Raw genomic sequence first — 18,276 nt, 5'->3', positions numbered from 1 at the left:
CAGAAGTACTTGACTCCCTTGAATAATTCTCAAACACGTAGCTAAAGCAGATAACTCTTAAGCTGTCACAAATTTAGAAGACAATCGTTTAGCCTGGAGAAAGTTTGCTGCTTTATAAGAAAGCCCTCTGTAAAGTTAGAACATCTTACTATTCATCACTGATTGAAGAAAATAAGAACAACCCCAGGTTTCTCTTCAGCACTGTAGCCAGGCCGACAAAAAGTAAGAGCTCTGTTGAGCCAACCATCCCTTTAATGTTAAGTAGTAACGACGTCATAAACTTCTTCACAAATAAAATTTTAACCATAAATTAATTTGTAGTACTTTCCAGACTGATAGATGTTTTTGTTTCTTTTCTGCTTAGATCTTGAAATGATGTGTCCTTTTTTGGGCTCTTTCTACCTACTTCACTTTGTCAGACAGGTTCTATTTAAGTGACTTTGTGATTCAGTGGGTCTGGGTGTCACTAGTGACTATGGAAGCCTGTAATTCAAAATTTCGAGTTATCTTTCTCAAAATTTCGAGTTAATAAGTCGGAATTTCAAGTTAATCAGTCGAAACTTTAAGAAAACAAGTCAAAATTTTGAGTTAACAACTCAAAATTTAGAGTTATGGATACTTTTTTTTGTGGCGGGAATGGGCTTCCATAAGTTACATTGAAGTTGTCTTTCCATAAAATGTTGTTATTCACAGTTAATTTGTGATTTATTGAGGGGGACTACTTTTTCACACAGTGCCAGGTAGCTTTGGATTGGTTTTTCCCTTAATAAATGAAATCATCATATAAAACTGCATTTTGCATTTACTTGATTTATCTTTGTCTTGTATACAAATGTGACACAATTCAGTGTGACAGCCAGTTTGCCATACATAAGAGTATTTTTCTACCAACTAAAGACATCTGAGTGTAAATTTGCAACACAAAATGACTGTCACAGATGATCCATAGTCCTTTTTGGACATGTTTGAAAATCATCACTTCATGAGCACCGAGCTGGGGTCTGCCGACCACCCTTCTGCCTACATCCAGCAGCTGAAAGATGCAGCTATGTGGTAGCTGCAAACAGGGAAGGCAGCTGGAGAACAACAGCTACAGGAGCTGGTCATCACGGAACAGTTTGTGAGGGATTGAGATGAGTAAATGAGATGTCACGGGCCAGTGAGCTCGAAGGCAGGTGGTTCTTAGCAGGTCGTCACTTTGGCTAAGAACCACCTTGCTGTGCATATAGGGGAACACACTGAAGCAAACCAGGCTACCCATCTAATACCATGGACTGGACCTAAAGTCACTGTCCCTGCTTTACTGCCATGAGTCCAGTTGCTTGCTGGAACTGCACCCAGCTTGCCTTGGGCAGGAGTGCTGCAAGCATGTAGTGACCCTGTCACTTCTAAAAATAAGTGCCCTCATAGGTGGTGGTGGTGGTACAGGTCACTTCCAACACCTTTTCCCAGTCAGGGGGGCACCAAACAGTGTTCTGATCAAAATGCAAAGGGGATATACATTGTGACATGATAGATTCAGACTACATTCAGTCCCTGACTCAAAGGGATCTGGTTCACACATTTTAAGTGTGTAAATGGGGATATTTACTGATATGCAGTAGCATCAATGTAAAATAGGTACAAAGGTAAAATGCCAGTAGCCCGATCCCATTGGCCACATATTTGGGTGCATGTGCACACTTAACCACATAAATCCAGCTCACATTCCAAAAGCACCTTTGTGCTCTTTACCACTTATGGAGGTCATGTTTGAACAAACTGGCATGGATTTCACTGGGTCGTTTCATCAAGCCATTTGTGATAAGTTCAGGTGGACTGTGCAATTCGATATTACAAAGCAGAGCACCATAATATTTCTGCAAGAAATGCCAGATGAATGACAGAGCTGAGATGAGTCCTTTCTAATTACCTTTTTTAATCAGCCCAGAAGGCATGTGTTGCCAAGTTGCATCTTCCAGGTTACAATAATTTCATACAACATCATGTTAAGACTTCCCAATGGTGACGGTTTGGTCAAGACTTTATAGTTTGCCAGAACACAAAAAGTAGTTCTGAAAGAATTTAAACTAAATCTGGAAATGAAGGTAGTAGGAGTAATGGTGCCTGGTGTAGTCCTATTGTTATTGTCATGAAGAGGGATGGGTCTATAAGGTTCTGTGTTGACTATCCCAAGGTGAATGCTGGTTTACAGTTTGCTGCCTACCTCATGCCCTGGATTGATGAGCTCCTTGAACAATTGGGCACCGCTCAATTTTTCATGACACTGGATTTAACCAAGGCCTTACTGGCAGATTTTCTTATCTCCAGAGTACAAGGAAAAAATGCCTTGGTTTGGTGCCCCGGCCTGTTGCATCCCAATACTACAAATGCTACTTTCTACGAAGATTAAATGATCAGCCACAGAAAAACCTGAGCATAGCATGTACAGTGGGTAAGCGCAGTGCTGGAGCCCTTGAAGCAAGCTGGACTTATTCCCAGCCTGAAGAAGTGCAGGATTGCAGAGAGGCAGGTGCACAATCTGGGATCCAATTCCCCTTGGGCAGTGGGCGAATATCCTCTCATGTGGACAAGATGGGATTGGCTTGTTACTATCAGAAGTTCATCCCACATTTCACGGATGTGAATAGCCCATAACTAAACACACCAAGAATGGTGGTCCATCTTGGGTCTGGTGGACTGATTGGTGCCAAATGGCTTTTTATAGGGTGAAAATAGCCCAGTAGTGGAACCCCCTGATCAACAACTTCTCTGTCCCTTTTATGTCGCACATTGATGTGTTGAACAGAGGTTTGGGGTCTTATTTTTTTCCAGTTGGTGTGTGGGGTTAACTCTCAGTGCTTTACATCAGAGAGAAACTTAGTATAGCATACCAAGTTTGGACCATGCCACACTGTTGTTGCTCCACTACATAAAGGATGCCAATGTCCAGATCACTCGATGATGACTGTGGTTAACTTCTCTTTCACTGGGGAAGGGGTTAGAGCAAATAACTCCCCGCCCTAAGTTGGGCAGTGGGGGTGCGTGGCTGTGGGTTATGGTTTGTGGCTTTGCAGTAGCAGGAAAAGGTAGGGCAGGATGACCGAGGGTTCCTGCATCAGTTGCAGAAAGACACATAGGGTGTGTGTGTGCAAATTCGTTTTTTCCCTATATAGTACATGTTGAGCACAATAAAATGGTAAATGGCCTGTATTTATATAGCGCTTTACTAGTCCCTAAGGACCCCAAAGCGCTTTACATATCCAGTCATCCACCCATTCACACACACATTCACACACTGGTGATGACAAGCTACATTGTAGCCACAGCCACCCTGGGGCGCACTGACAGAGGCGAGGCTGCCGGACACTGGCGCCACCGGGCCCTCTGACCACCACCAGTAGGCAATGGGTGAAGTGTCGTGCCCAAGGACACAACGACTGAGACTGTCCGAGCCGGGGCTCGAACCGGCAACCTTCCGATTACAAGGCGAACTCCCAACTCTTGAGCCACGATCGCCCCACAATAAGCAATAAGGAAGGGGGCAAATACTTTTTGACTGCACTGTGGGGCTGAAGGAACGCAGTGGTGGACAAACTAAAGCAGTGGGAATGAACACTATCCATGAGAGTATATTCCCAGAAAGTTTTATAATAAAGATCTGTGTGTGCAAATCTGCTCTGTTTGAGGAGAAACTGCTACACCATCTTTACCTTGAATTTCAGGGCGGGCACTGGAACACAAGACGAAGTCTGCAGACCCTGGAACTGATCCTCTAAGTCCCTCAACCTGGACAGGATGACGGATACCATTTATTATGCCAGTGTAAAGCAGTTGACATGACTTTCAGCCGAAAACATTCTAATACATAATGAAAAAACAAAGGCTGATGTGAAAATTGCGGCCCGAAAAATGTGTGAAAAATCTGAAACTGAATAAAATAAAACTGTTTCTCCAAGTCAATGACAAAACAATAGTGATATCTCTGACAGAGATTATCAAACTCTCAAGCTATATTTTATTGAGCATTGATCCTTATAAAGATATTTGTTCCCTACATTTTGAGCGGCTCCAAGCCATTCTGCTGATGAAGGCCACTTAAACAAAGAGTTAACCTTTGTATTGTATTAATACACAAGTATTATACAATTATATTACACAAGTGATTAAATATTTCTCTCTCCCTTCCTATATAATGAAAAAATGTGGAAGAATAAAGAGGGTCTCTCCTCAAACTCCTTTGTGCCATTAGGTACACTTTTTGCTGAAACAGATGGGGACTGACTCCTTACCTGTTTCAGACAAAAGCCAGAGGAGTACCTGAGGCGCGTTAGTCTCAGTTGCTCCTGAAGGTGGTGCTTTTCATCAGTAGGCCAGTGGATCTGTGGATCCTCTGGGTCTAGGGCTTCTGGATGATGAAAGCGAACTGGATCCCAGCCTGTCATTATGTCAAAGGTGATGACGCAGCCCAGTGAGTGAGACACTATGGACACCTTCCCATTTTTCTCAAAGTCTGGGTTCCGTGAGCAGAAGAGCGAGTACAGACGATTCAGTTCCAGAGTCAATCCCCTGGTAATCTACACAAACAAAACAACAGCATGTGTGCACAACACCATGAGATATAAGTTTAATTATGTCAATCAGATTCAAATAGATATGATTATATTTGATGTTTTAGGGTCATTTTGATCGGCCGGTAGACCAGTGCTGCATAGCCAGTCTGGATTACAAAATCTTAACCAGGTTTTAAGTGTGACAAAGTTTGGTTTAGCCTAATAGGAGTAATGCTGAGTGCCAGCAGGGAAGCAGTTTATTCAACACACTGATCACAATTTAGAATCACCAATTAATCCAACATGCATGTCATGAAGCTGGAGTACCTGGAGGAAAGCCACACAACTTGCTACAGAAAGACCAGGCTTCACATCACAAACCACTGCACCAGCTCCCTGCAGCACCATATCAGTGAGGGGACAAAGGCTAGCCCTTAGGAACACGGTTTGTAGTAAGAATACTTATTTATTGTTATTGTTTTTCATTTATTAGCACATTGAAATAAAAGGTTAAAATAAAATAAAAGTTTTATCGTTGTCATGTGTTGAGTGTGAGAAAAGTGAGGATCCAAATGCAGACATGCAGAGACTTACTGAGGTAAACTAAAAGTAAGGTGTTTTATTTGGCCGATTGCAAAAATGCATGTGAAACAAAGTGCAAAGGGAAACTGAAAACTATTAACTAAATTATTAAACTATTAAATGTGATATCAATTAAGCATTTGGGAAATCCATTAACTCCCTGCACTAAAGGGAAAATTAACTGGCACATGTGACTGACACACTCTGTAAGCGAATCATGACAAAGGTGGTGGATCAGCCCAAAACTACACAGGCGGAGCTTGTTGATGATATGAAGGCAGTCGGGACGACAGTCACGAAGGATTTCTCCATTAAGTACTAAGTCATGTTTTGCTTGGGGATCAAATTTATGTTTTTTGGTTGGCGTAGGATTTTTTTGTTGATATCCTGTTTTTTTTCATTAAACGAACCTACCATCAAAATAAGAGACTGGTCATTTCTTTTTAAGTGTAAGTGTAACAACTTTGACTTACACTTTAACCTCAATAGCTCATCAGTTGGATCAGCCCACAATGGGCAATCTTTGCTCACCACGTGCATCAGTGAGACTTGCCTCCTCATGACCAAGTCGCTGGATCACCACCCATTCCTTCCTTTTGACCACTTTTGATTGATACTGACCACTGCAAACTAGGAACACCTCACAAGAGCAGCAGTTTTGGAGATGCCCATTTTCAGCTGTGAGGACAAAATGTTCAATTGCTCACTATTATATCCCACCCACTAATAGGTGCCATGAAGAAGATACAAGAGAAGAAGAATGAACTAAACCTCTTCTGAGAACATGCATTTGTATTTGCCTTAAACCAAAGGGCAATTTGACTGCTACCACTGACAGTGTGTAACTATCCTTGTTCTTTGATATATAAATAACTCCTTGGGGTTAGTGTCTTGCCCCAAGGATATTGGAGAAGACGAGGATTGAACAACCAACTTTCTGATTAGTAGGCTGCTCTACCATCTGAGCTACAGCTACCCTGAATGTTGAAATGGTGGGGCTTTTTCACTCACCTCATCTCTGTACAGAGGACTTGTGTAGTACATGATGTCCATGGCACTGCTGTTCAACATGTCTCTTAGACCTCTAACCTTGTCTGGAGTGATGGAGTCCACTGTGTCTGTAGGAAGAACATCCAAATACATAAGACATAGTTGTCAGAAGTTCCCAGAGCAAAATGAATTACTTTTTAATGCTTCTGCATATACTTGAGTAGACATTATGATTCTGGCTTGCAATGTATAGATATGGCAAAACTCAGTAGTATTGTCCTTCTGTCCAACATGAATATTAGCGAGTAAACCACAACAATGAAACCACTGACAGGTGAAGAGGATAGTACCATCATCAGCAAGTGTCAGGAACATTTTTCTCACCAGTGCTACTGACTTTATCCTCCTTGTTTTGTAGCATTCAACAGTATGCTACAAAACTTCTCCTCTTTTGGTCCCTTTCGTTTGCTGCATTCATTTCTGTAGTTAAAAGTTGATTTTGGGGGAAAAGTAAGTATGAGGAGGAAGTATAAGGATGATAGATGGATAGTTTTTCAGTGTCACTCTGAGAAAGAACGTTTCTAGTTTCAAAGATGTTGTGCAAATGGAAGAAAACAGTTGTTGTTTAATATGTACCCTGAAGGACGTATCCTGGTCAAAAAAGGTTCCTCACAGTGTTACTGGAGGCCAAGGTAATGCCATCCAGAGTAAGAATCTGGTTTCATATCCATATTTGTAAGCTGTTTAAGGCCAAGTGAATTCATCTCATGTAGACAATAACGTGGCGCACAGCGTGACGTGAAACAAGGCACATACCTTTGACATTGTGTGACGAACTCTGTACTCCTCATCCACACGTAAATGCAAAAAAGGAGTTTTTAAAAATCTGTTTTCGGTGATTTGAAATGCCGTGTACGTGTGGACGAAAGGCCCAAACGCATAGAAACAGCTGCGTTTTCAAAAATACCCATGGAGGTGTGGACGAAGCGGTGTTTGGGGGGGCAGCAAAAAAAGTTTGGGAACCACTGAATTAGAGAATTAGAGGTATTTATGTCTTTAAGACATTCCTGCAGTTTAACTAATTGGTGTGTGTTATCTGGCTAGACAGAGTTGGGTGCCATCTGTATAGCAGTGAAAATGTACGCTATGCCTTCTGATGATATTGCCTAAGGAAGGCATGTATCATGTAAACAGAAATTGGTCCTAGCATTGAACCCTCTGGAACTCCATATTTGACCATAGACAGCTCACACAATTTTCACCACAAACTCATGAGCTGTGCTCTAAAACTTTTTAGTGAAGGACCTATATAAATTCAGCTAAATGCACTTTTTCTAGTTCATTTGATCCCTTACAGTAATGTAAGTTGTCTTCATGCAAGAACATTACAGAACGCCATGTAAAAATATTGTCACATAGCTTACAGTCCTCTGCTGGAGCCCGAAGCCTGTTTCCATTATAATGACTCTGTCTGTCAGACTCCAACCATAGGTCTACACTTAACATACACTTGTATGACCTATAGTTATATGCTTTTTTGATTAGGTCAACAAGCTGCGTCTGTTCTTTTGGTAAATTATGGATAGATAGATAGATAGATAGATAGATAGATAGATAGATAGATGGATAGATAGATAGATAGATAGATAGATAGATAGATAGATAGATAGATAGATAGATAGATAGATAGATAGATAGATGGGTCTACTTATGAAGTCCAAACCAGGAGGTTTTAGAGCGCTTCGTGTTTCCATCTGCTGACTAGCTTCATGGTGATGCTGATTTCCTTTTCTAGCAGGACTAAATGGTTTGCTGAATAAGTTCTTACTGAGGTTGATGGGCAAGGCAGCTTGTCCGACCTGAACCCCAGAAAGAATCAAAAACACAGATGAGCTATCAAAGCAATCTGGGCTTAACAGAGCTGATCACCTCTATGCCACGCTGCATCGACGCCATAAAGGATATTTCATGAGCTATAAGGTCATCATGGGCTGTAAGCTAATCATCAAAATAAAAAAAGGAAAAAGCTAAATATATATTACAATATTGTAATTCTTTATTTAGTTTTTGCACTAGTATTTAAAAATCTTAATAGAAATTCAGTTAAAGATCAGAATACAGAACAAAACACGAGGATGATGGTAGATTTCTTTTCTTAAAAGTAATCCAGAATGGCACTAAATCACTCCCTGTAAAAAAGAATTTGTCACATTTCTTGTTATATTACTTTTGGATTACTCAGTAATATGCCCTGAAGTGCACTCTGACACAATGACCAGATAACAATATAAACCTGAGCTATAGTCTCCCATGTTGACACAAATCACTATCCTAATCAGGACATACATGTGCTCTTTTTCTTAGTCTTTACATAAAACCACAAAAACAACATCACAAAGCAGCTGAAAACCAGCTCAAAGGAATTCCCTCAGTGATTTTACTTTAGAATATATACGGACAAAAATGAAGTCTGCAATGCTGCAGGCCTAACTGCTCATCACCACTTTTGTTGACTGTTAAGGTTCAGGCTCTGGCTACATCCTGGTTCAGCATATGCTCAGCTTTAACATCACTCTGGATTCTTCTGTAGCTTTATGTCAGCATGCTGTTTGTGTAGACATATGCAAAGAGCAAGAGTCGTATTGGTTTTGTCCCAGATGCAGTTTGCACTCTACCAGCGTACTTTTGCCTTTTTGTGCAATTAAAATAAAAGTAAAGTCCATATTTCCATTCCTCAGAAAAACATTGTTGTAATTTAGTCTGCCTCTGGTGTGGTATTGAGAAATTTTGAAAGTCTTTCACTGCATTACCTAATGTGGATAGTTGTTCAAGAGCCAAAGACCACTTGTGGAGAGCTACAGAAAGACCTGGAATCAGCAGGTACAATTGTTTTGAAGAAAACAGTAAGTAATGCACTCAACTGCCATGGACTGTATGCATGCATCTACTAGGATGATGAAGATAAAACGCCGGTGGATGTGTGATACTGAAAACAGGAAACTCTCAACTGTTTTCAGAGAAAGAAAATAATGGCTCAGCCAATCTGTTGACCTCAATCGCATTTAGAATCTATGGAGAGTACTAATGCTCTGAGTCCATAAAAGGGGCCCACAGAGCCTCAGAACCTGAAAACTATTTGTGTGGAAGAATTATCAAGCATCACACTGCACGCGACTAGTTTCTCCATACAGGAGGCATCTTGAAGCCGTCATCACCAACAAAAACTTTTGTACAAAGTGGTAATTGCATTTCGGTAAGCATGTTCAATACCTTTTTTTGGTGTCATTTCTCATTATTACACATTAACTACTTAATTTATAGATAGATAAGATACTTTTATTGATGCCCATGGGGAAATTGACTTACAGCAGAAGACACCTGACATTCAAAAACACCACATAAAAAACAAACACATCACCTTAAAAAACATAAGCACACAATACATAGACACTTTGGCTTTCCTTACATCTTAGGGATGATTTTATACCACACCAACTTGGAAGCCTATGTGTTGCTCATGTTCAGAATTTTGATGGCTTGAGGAAAAAAAGATCATTTGGACGTATTTTCTGTGAACAAAGTGGGACAATAGCGCTGTGCAGATGATAATAGTCCAATAATAGAAAAGGTAAGTGGATGCCTTACATCACTCACAATATTATTTGCTTTACTCCATGCCCAGTCCCTAAAAATGCTTTCTAAACTTGCAGTTTAGAAATGTAATAGCAATGCAGTTCCAGGCAACTTACTAGCTAGTATCACTGTCTTTCTAGTCGTCTTTTTCTGTGCCTCAGAGACATTTTCCAAACCAACAAATAATACAAGAACTAAACACACTATAAATAAAAGCCCAACGAAACATATGAAGCATTTTAGTTATGTTTTATGGTCGAGCATAACGCCCAGACATTTGTATTCAGTCACACACTGGATCAGCTCTCCATTTAATTTAGGCTGGGATACTGGATTCCTCCTAAAATCTACTGGTATTTGGTCTTTGTGGTGTTGAGGACAAAATTTGCCCTCTCACACCATTTAATAAAATATTCAAGAACTGGCCCATCCTCCCCATCATACACGAGGCTCTCTAAAGCTGTATCATCTGCATAATTAATAAAAAGTCTGTTTTGAAAGGTGCTATTACAAGACTTGGTATACAGAATAAACAACAATGGAGATAAAACAAAGCCCTGAGGGGAGCCTGTTGAAATGGTCAGTTTGTCAGAAAGTTGAGTTACCATTCTGACCAGCTGTGTTCTACTCCAAAGAAAATCAATAAGCAAAAATTCTTTTTCCAATTTATCTGCTAAAATAATCAGTAAGATTGTGTTAAAAGCAGAGGAAAAGTCCACAAATAAAATCTTGGCATGAGTCTTTGCTTTTTCCAAATGAGCATGTAGTAAGCAGCAAAATTAATACAGCATCTTCCACCCCTCTCTAGGGTTGATAAGAAAATAGCATGAGGTCTATAAGACCTTGAGTTTTCGATACCATGTACCTTTTCACCACATGTTCAAAACATTTTATGGCCAGAGATGTGGGTGCAACTGATCTGAAGTCTTTTGGAACCAAAGGTCTAGGGAACTTTGGAACAGGAACAGTTACTGACACTTTCCAGATATTTGGTATCGTATGACTGTTAAAAGAAAATCAAACAAAAAAAACTGAAAAATATTTTTCAAATACTCCCACAGACATTGTCAGGATCTGAACTTTTTGGGGGTTTACAGCCTCCGAAAACTTGCAATACTTTTGATTCTGTAATAAAGTCCAAGGGAGGAGTTGGTGAGGACGGCAACTCAACAGGACAGTCATTTCTGCTGCCACTATCAAAGCAGCAGAAAAGGGTGTTTAGCTGATTGGCCATCTCCAGACCCTCACTAACCTGCAGGTTGAGGGAAGCCTTCCCCCTACCTTGATGTGGGACATTTATCATGGGTTTGATACTCTGCCACGCTTCTCTGGAATTACTAGATGTCACAGCACCCTCTAACCTTTGATTGTACTTTTAATTTGTCTCTGGAGGTCACTTCTGGCTATGTCATCATAGTCTTTAAAAGTCTTTTTCTTCATTTGTATAACCTTTACAAGTTTTGGACGGGATCACTAAATTCACAGAGAAATGTATATAATCAGTCACCTGTTTGGTACAGTCATTAATGTTAGCACTTTTAAATACTTAGACATCTATGGTTTGATTTCTTTGCATGTGTGGATTAGATGGGTTGTTACCAACATCTAGTGAGAATTTTATGTCATTAGCGCCTCTAGAAATATAAATATATTTTGCATAGAAAAACTGTGATGTGTTCAATGCTTATTTACCCACTGTATATGTTCAACATTTGATATAGAAAAAAATATGCTGAACAAAAATAAGATTCACTAAATACTAATGCAAATTTTGATCCTGTTTTAGAAGATGAAACTCTGAGTCAGTTTAATGTAAAGTGTTGTAAGCAGGCTTTTCACACGTGCCGTAGCAGAAAAAAAACCCTGCATAATAAGCTTGGACCTACAAACGAAAGTGTTGTAAAACATACCTCCATCGAGACAAAGTTTGGACCTCCACTCCACAGGAAGGAACTCTACATGCTCTGTGGTGCGATCTGAGAAGTGTTTCTCCTCCATCTTTCTGGCAGCATCTCTCATCCTATCCAGCAATTAAAAATAAATAAATAAACTGTTACTTCCAAAATTACTCTAATTTTAATTTGTTATCTGTTCTTGCAATGGAAACACCATAATTTCTCACATGCTGGTGTTCCTGATAATGCGACCCTGGTCCATCTTCTGGCCAATGCCATGCACCACAAATACAATGTGTGTGGTTTCAGGTGGGGTGTCTTCAGGTGCAGCCTCTTCCACGTACCCTCGATGGAGACGTGTCCCACTGCTGGAGGCTGAGGACGTGAGAGACAGGTACAGGGCTGTGAAAAAAGTATTTGCTCTCTTCCTGTTTTTTTTAGTCCATCCAGCCATTCATCCATTTTCTTCTGCTTATCCAGGGCCAGGTCGCGGGGGACGCAGTTGAATGCCTTCTTCACATGTACTTCACATGTATACTGGTAGTCAAACTCCCATGCAACCTCAAATATCCTCAAAATGATAGGGAGCTAGTCCAGTGTTACGTGAACAGGACGAAAACTGCATTGTCTCTCTTGTATCCGAACTTTGACCAATGGACGGACCCTACTTTCCAGCACCCCCCCTATAGTTGGAGCACCACTCTGGTCTGCCAATACAACGGTACCACTTGAGATCGCCATATGACATTGTAGAGGCGTGTCAACCAAGACAGCCTTACAACATCCAGAGCCTTCAGGAACTCAGGGTGAACCTCATCCGTCCCAGGGGCTCTACCACCAAGGAGCTCGGTAGCCTCACCCTCAGTGATGATTGAGTCATGCCCCTCATCTGCTTCCTCTATGGAAGACTTTCCAGTGTGATTAAGCAGGTCCTCAAAGTATACCTTCCACTGCCTAACAATATCCTCGGTTGAAGTCAGCACACCACCCCATTATTCACCGTATGGGTAGAGCACTGTTTTACCCCTCCTGACTCACATGACAGTTTGCCAGAACCACTTCAAGGCAGTCCAAAAGTCTTTCTTCATGGCCTTACTAAACTCCTCCCTCACCCGAGTTTTTGATTTAGCCACTGCCTAAGCCACATTCCACTTGTCCTGCTGGGACCCATCGGCTGTCTCCAAAGTCCCACAGGCTAACCAAGCCGAGTAGAATTCCTCACCAATGGAGGTGCGGAACACGGTCCGTTCTGACTCAATGTCCCCAGTCTCCCTCGGAATGCTGTCGAAGCTCTGTCAAAGGTGGGTGCTGAAAATCCCACATCAGCGTTGAAGTCTCCCAGTAGCACAACAGAGTCCTTAGGTGGAGCACCCTTAAGAACACCACCCAGGAACTCCAAAAGGCCAAGTATTCTGAACTGTTGTTTGCCACATAAGCACAAACAACAGTCTTCATTCGTTCCCTGACGCAAAGGCATAGAGAACAAACACTTGCACTCACAAGGGAAAAATCCAACATACAGGCAGCAAGCCAATGAGATACCAAGATACCCACCCCAGCCCACTCCCTCTCACCAAGGGCAACTCTAAACAGAGGCAGAGTCCAGTCCCTCTCAGGAAGACTAGTTCCAAGCCCGAAAGATTCAATTGAGGTGAGCCCAATTATATCTTGCCAGTTGCTCTCAACCTCATACACTAGCTCAGGCTCATTCCACCAGACAGGTGACATTCCATGTCGTGATCACCAGCCTCGGTAGCCAGGATTGTTTTAGTTTGCTGCACAAATGTTTAAGAACATAAAACAAATTCTAAAATATAACCTGAGTAAATAAAAAATCAGCTCAATATCACAAGCGGCACACAGGTCTGGTTACTGCCATATATACTTAATTGCTTAAATATCGCTTACCTAATCATTTAAATCACTTAAATAGAATCTCTCTGACAAAGCGAACTAGGCAAAAAAAACCAAAATTTTGAATATCAAAACAGCAAGTCCACCTCTGAATGGCTGAAAAAAACAAAAACAAAATTAAGGTTTTGGAGTGGCCTAATCAAAATCCAAACTTTTTTGTTGAAATTTTGTTTAGTTTCATGACATGTTTCAGCTCAGAAGGACACTAAAACATTCTCCTCGTCTTTGCAGCAGCTGGAGTTCCTTGGTGACTACTACTGTCCTGTTTCCCTGATCCTGCATGGAATGTCAGCAGTACTCACCAGGTCAGCTTCGTGGGGTGCACCCCATTTCTCACCCAGTGACAGCTGGGATAGGCTCCAGGGTCAGATGACCCTGAATTGGATAAGCAGAAGAGGATGGATAGAATTCTTGGAATAGACAGAAAGTGTTAATCATCCTATATACCTTTAGAGAAGCCCAGTTTCTGAGTTACAGTACGTGCAATCTTCGAGGTGGTGGCATCGCTGTACAGATACACCTCATCCACACTGTGCCAGTCCACATGACTCCTGTTCAGCTTCAGACTGTGGATAGCTGTGAGAAGTCACACTGTAATTAAGAGCAACTGACATAATTCATGCAGAATAATTAATTCACCAACTCCCATGACAGTATGCAGAATTGGAGTTAATGGGATCACTGCATTTTTAAATTTGTTACTTTTTGTTGATTATGAAAATATTTGACTTGTTATATATTCTTATTCCCATGGACAGATATAACTGCTGTGAAAACAGAATTTCCCAAATCTGGAAATATCTTATTTTATTACAGATTTTAGAATCAATAAACCCATGCATTATAGCATCACTTGACTTGTTTTGTGAACTTCCTGTAAAAGACCATTCTGGCCAACAGAGACACACATCTACAGACATGGTTGCAAACACTCATCTTCTTTGCCTGACACACACACAATGGCATCTCTCTGTCTTTCCTGTCTGTTTTAAATTCCCTACCGTCCTTGCTGTCCACTGTGGTGGTCACTGCCTCGATCTCATAGGTGTCCCTCATCTGTTGCCCCCTGAAGCGTAAAAGATGTTCCTGCTCAATCAGATCACTCTCATCCTCCTCCAGTGGAAGCCAAGTTCCATCAATGAACCACTGGCCCCTCATCACAGGAATTCGGTCTTGCTCTGTGGAACAACATGTGAAGTTTATAAAAACAAAAATTGTAATCTAAGACAGAATGTTGGATCCCAGTAACAGTAAAGAGGAACTAATTTTGAAAACATCAAACACAAAATTTTAAATTAATCATATCTGTCAGTGTGTGTGTGTGTGTGTGTGTGTGTGTGTGTGTGTGTGTGTGTGTGTGTGTGTGTGTGTGTGTGTGTGTCTAATCTAAGAATACTAAGCAAATGTGTAATTATAGGTTCAATTTAGAATTGACCCAAATTAGTTCATTAATATATTAATATATACACTATCATTAAAAAGTTTAAGAACATCCCTACAGAGAAATTGCAAAGAAAGTCAAGGTGTACAGTACAGTTTCCTTCACCAACAAAAGGCACTCAGAAACTGGGGCAAACGCTGACAGGAAGAGGTCTGGCAGACCTATAGCCACAACTGAATCAGAGGACAAGTTTCTGAGAGTTAACGGCTTGTGTGATAGTCGGCTCATGGGACAACAGCTTCAAGCACAGCTTAAGAGTGGTCATAGTAAGCAAGTATCACTTTCAACTGTGAAGAGAAGACTTCGAGCTGCCGGTTTGACAGGATGTGTTGCAGCAAGAAAGCCATTGCTAAGAAGTCAGAATAAGACAAAGAGGCCATGAAACACAGCCAATGGACTACTGAAGACTGGAAGATGGTATTATGGACTGATGTGGAAGAGGAAGTGTGATGGTTGGGGCTGTTTTGCTGGATCCAGACTGGTGACTTGTAATAATAATAATAATAATAATAATGGATTGCATTTATATAGCGCTTTTCGGGGCCCTCAAAGCACTTTACAATTCCACTATTCATTCACTCACACACTGGTCGAGGCAAGCTACAGTTGTAGCCACAGCTGCCCTGGGGCAGACTGACAGAAGTGAGGCTGCCATATCGCGCCATCGGCCCCTCTGGCCATCACCAGTAGGCGGCAGGTGAAGTGTCTTGCCCAAGGACACAACGACCAAGACTGTCCGAGCCAGGGCTCGAACCGGCAACCTTCCGGTTACGTAGAGAATAAGAGGCACCCTGAACCAACACGGCTACCACAGCATTCTGCAGCACCATGTAATATCCACTGGTATGTGCCTAGTTGGTCAGGGGTTCATCCCACAGAAAGATAAAACATAAGTCCAAGACCAGACCAGACCAGGCCAGACCTACCTCAGAAAAAAGAACAAGATAGTAAGCTTGAAAATATGGAGTGGCACAGTCCAGACCTAAACTCCATCGAACTGGTTTGGGATGAACTGGACAGAAGACTGAAAGCAAAGCAACCTACAAGTACCACACATTTATGGGAACTTGTGCAACAGATATGGGAACTTTGTGGAAAAATATTTTATGTCTATAGTAGAAAGAATGTCCCGGGTTGGTCAGCTGTTATATCTGCCAAAGGGGGCTACTTTGATGAGTCAGAAGTTTAGAATAAATTAATTCCATGGTTTCTTTTTTTAACTCTAATGGCTTATTTGTACTATGCTTTCATTTCAGAGTGTAATAGGAGAATAAAGTGCATAACCTTCAATAAAAAACTAGAAAAATTGCAGTGTTCCAAACCTTTGACCAGTAGTGTGTATATATGTATTCCTGCTCTCTGCTCTACATCCCTGTAAAGTATTGCTGTTGTGTTGGACAAAGTCTTGAGAAGTCTCCTTCTAATATACGACTAATTGTGCGGAAACAACTGTATTATTGTCTCGTTTCAAAGAGCACGTCTAAAAACATGCTTGTTAAGTGAACTGGTAGTTGGAACGTGGCCACGGATGTGAGGCAGATAAAGCACTTAATGTGTACAGAATAAAGCGCTGAGTGAATGCATGGCTCAGTGTGGCTTTTGGTCTAAAGCACTCTGGGTGGTCAGTAAGACCATGACGATGTCAGTAACAGAGGACGTTTTTGCAGCAGCCTATTAGCGCAGTCCTCAGAGCTCAGAGGTGACAGAGTCAGCAGCAGCAGAGGTTTAATTTTCTTAGAAGTGGTCAAAGATACTGACAGCAGAACACGTGCTAACAGTCCTAACAACAGCTATGTCATTACTGAGATGCTCACGGTTCCAATAAACAGGGTAGCATTCCTTTTCTTTGATATCCACTTCATAAAGGCCCCCTCTGACACACACTGCCTCCACGCTGGTGCCGCCGTTGTGGACCGGCTCTGTGATTTGCTCTGACACTGAGAGCTGTTGCACTGCCGGTTCCGCCCTGAAACTTGCACTGTCCACGGCCGAGCTTTCCGGCTGCAGCTCAGAGGACCCGGCTGTCTCCTTTTCGTCGGCTTCATTGGGACCCACGGCCTTATCCTGGTTCTGGTCAACGAGCCGCCGGTAGATGATCTCGATTTTTAAAGAATCGTGTCCGACGAAAGGCTTCCACGTCCGTTTGTCCTCTTTGTAAAACCAGCGGACCTCCTCTGGCCCCAGCTCTGTAACGATGTCACCGCGGTGCCGGGAGCTGTTGGACCGGATGCGCTTTTTGGTTGTAAGGTTGCCATCGCTTTCGGTGTAGTTTGGCTCGAAATCCAGATAGGATGAGGCAGAATATTCAACCCGATCCAGGCCCAACATCATCCCATCCAAGGGCAGACGCGTGTCCAGTAAGCTGGACTGTGCCGACTCCTGGTCCCCATCACCGATGCTGTCCGCTAACACGCTGTCGTCAAAACCGGACACAAACACATCGTTTGCCATGTCCCACTCACTGCTGCTCACAGAGTTATTCTCGGAGCTCTGCTGCCGAATAGTCCCTTTTTCCTTTATACTGCTCATTTTTAGAGTCCACAGGAAAACTCACAATGATGTCCTCCCACCAGACCAGTGGACCCGATTAACGGTTTACTTTTCTGCACCTACTCACTGTCTTTCTTGCCATTATAGCTACACATTAAAGCTGAACAAAGTGAAGATAAATCCCTGCTTTCCTGGCCCCATTTGCATCCTCCTTTCTCTGATAATGGCTGGAATAAACACAATAAGCTATGATGGGATTCGCAGTCGCTCCCTAGTGTTAGGTAAAATACGAAAAGTGGAACTTCCTGTTCAAACGTTCAAAATAAACAGATTTTTCACAATAAGACGAAAATTGTAAACCCAACTAACGCGTGCGTGCAGGACGCACACAACGCGCGTGCGTCCTGCGCGCGGTGAACTTACACATCCAGCTACAGACCTTTAATTTGAAGATCAGTCTGTTTTTTCACTCGTTTATTCAAAATCAGGTCAAACAATCGTCTGACATTTCATCTTATACTGTTTAGAATTTTGCTAAACTGACTATTAACCTGTCGTCGTGTCAAAATTAAATTCCAAAATACAATTGTTTGTAATAGCAGGAATCGCACGGTGCATCCAGTTCAATTAAGTTTTATTTATCCCGCGCCAAATCACAACAACAGTCGCCTCAAGGATCGCTCGATCCAGAAAGTATTTACAGCGCTTCACTCGTACCAAATTTTGTAATGTTACAGCCTTATTCCGAAATGGATTCATGACAAAGTGAAATTCCAGGATTCCAGTGAGCGCAGTGACC

The 18,276-nt window shown here is 41.8% G+C and overlaps 1 protein-coding gene across 1 annotated transcript in view; it reads right to left on the bottom strand.

Annotated features, from left to right (window-relative positions):
- ddhd1b (DDHD domain containing 1b) overlaps window positions 1-17,852 on the bottom strand; it is a 30,374-nt gene extending 12,522 nt beyond the window's left edge. Inside the window, exons 1-8 of the mRNA XM_040026911.1 lie at window positions 16,802-17,852; window positions 14,548-14,724; window positions 13,994-14,122; window positions 11,860-12,007; window positions 11,648-11,757; window positions 6,126-6,232; window positions 4,300-4,556; window positions 3,693-3,768 (exon numbers count right to left, since the gene is read on the bottom strand). Of these exons, the coding sequence (XP_039882845.1) occupies window positions 3,693-3,768; window positions 4,300-4,556; window positions 6,126-6,232; window positions 11,648-11,757; window positions 11,860-12,007; window positions 13,994-14,122; window positions 14,548-14,724; window positions 16,802-17,516 (1,719 nt within the window). The 5' untranslated portion in view covers window positions 17,517-17,852. The remainder of the gene's footprint in view (window positions 1-3,692; window positions 3,769-4,299; window positions 4,557-6,125; window positions 6,233-11,647; window positions 11,758-11,859; window positions 12,008-13,993; window positions 14,123-14,547; window positions 14,725-16,801) is intronic.
- Window positions 17,853-18,276: the final 424 nt, after the last annotated feature.

Source organism: Simochromis diagramma, unplaced genomic scaffold (genome assembly GCF_900408965.1).
Source record: "Simochromis diagramma unplaced genomic scaffold, fSimDia1.1 OVJJ01000746.1, whole genome shotgun sequence".
NCBI lineage: Eukaryota > Metazoa > Chordata > Actinopteri > Cichliformes > Cichlidae > Simochromis > Simochromis diagramma.
The sequence above is the reverse complement of the archived record's forward strand: the minus strand, read 5'-3'. Positions and strand labels throughout refer to the sequence as shown.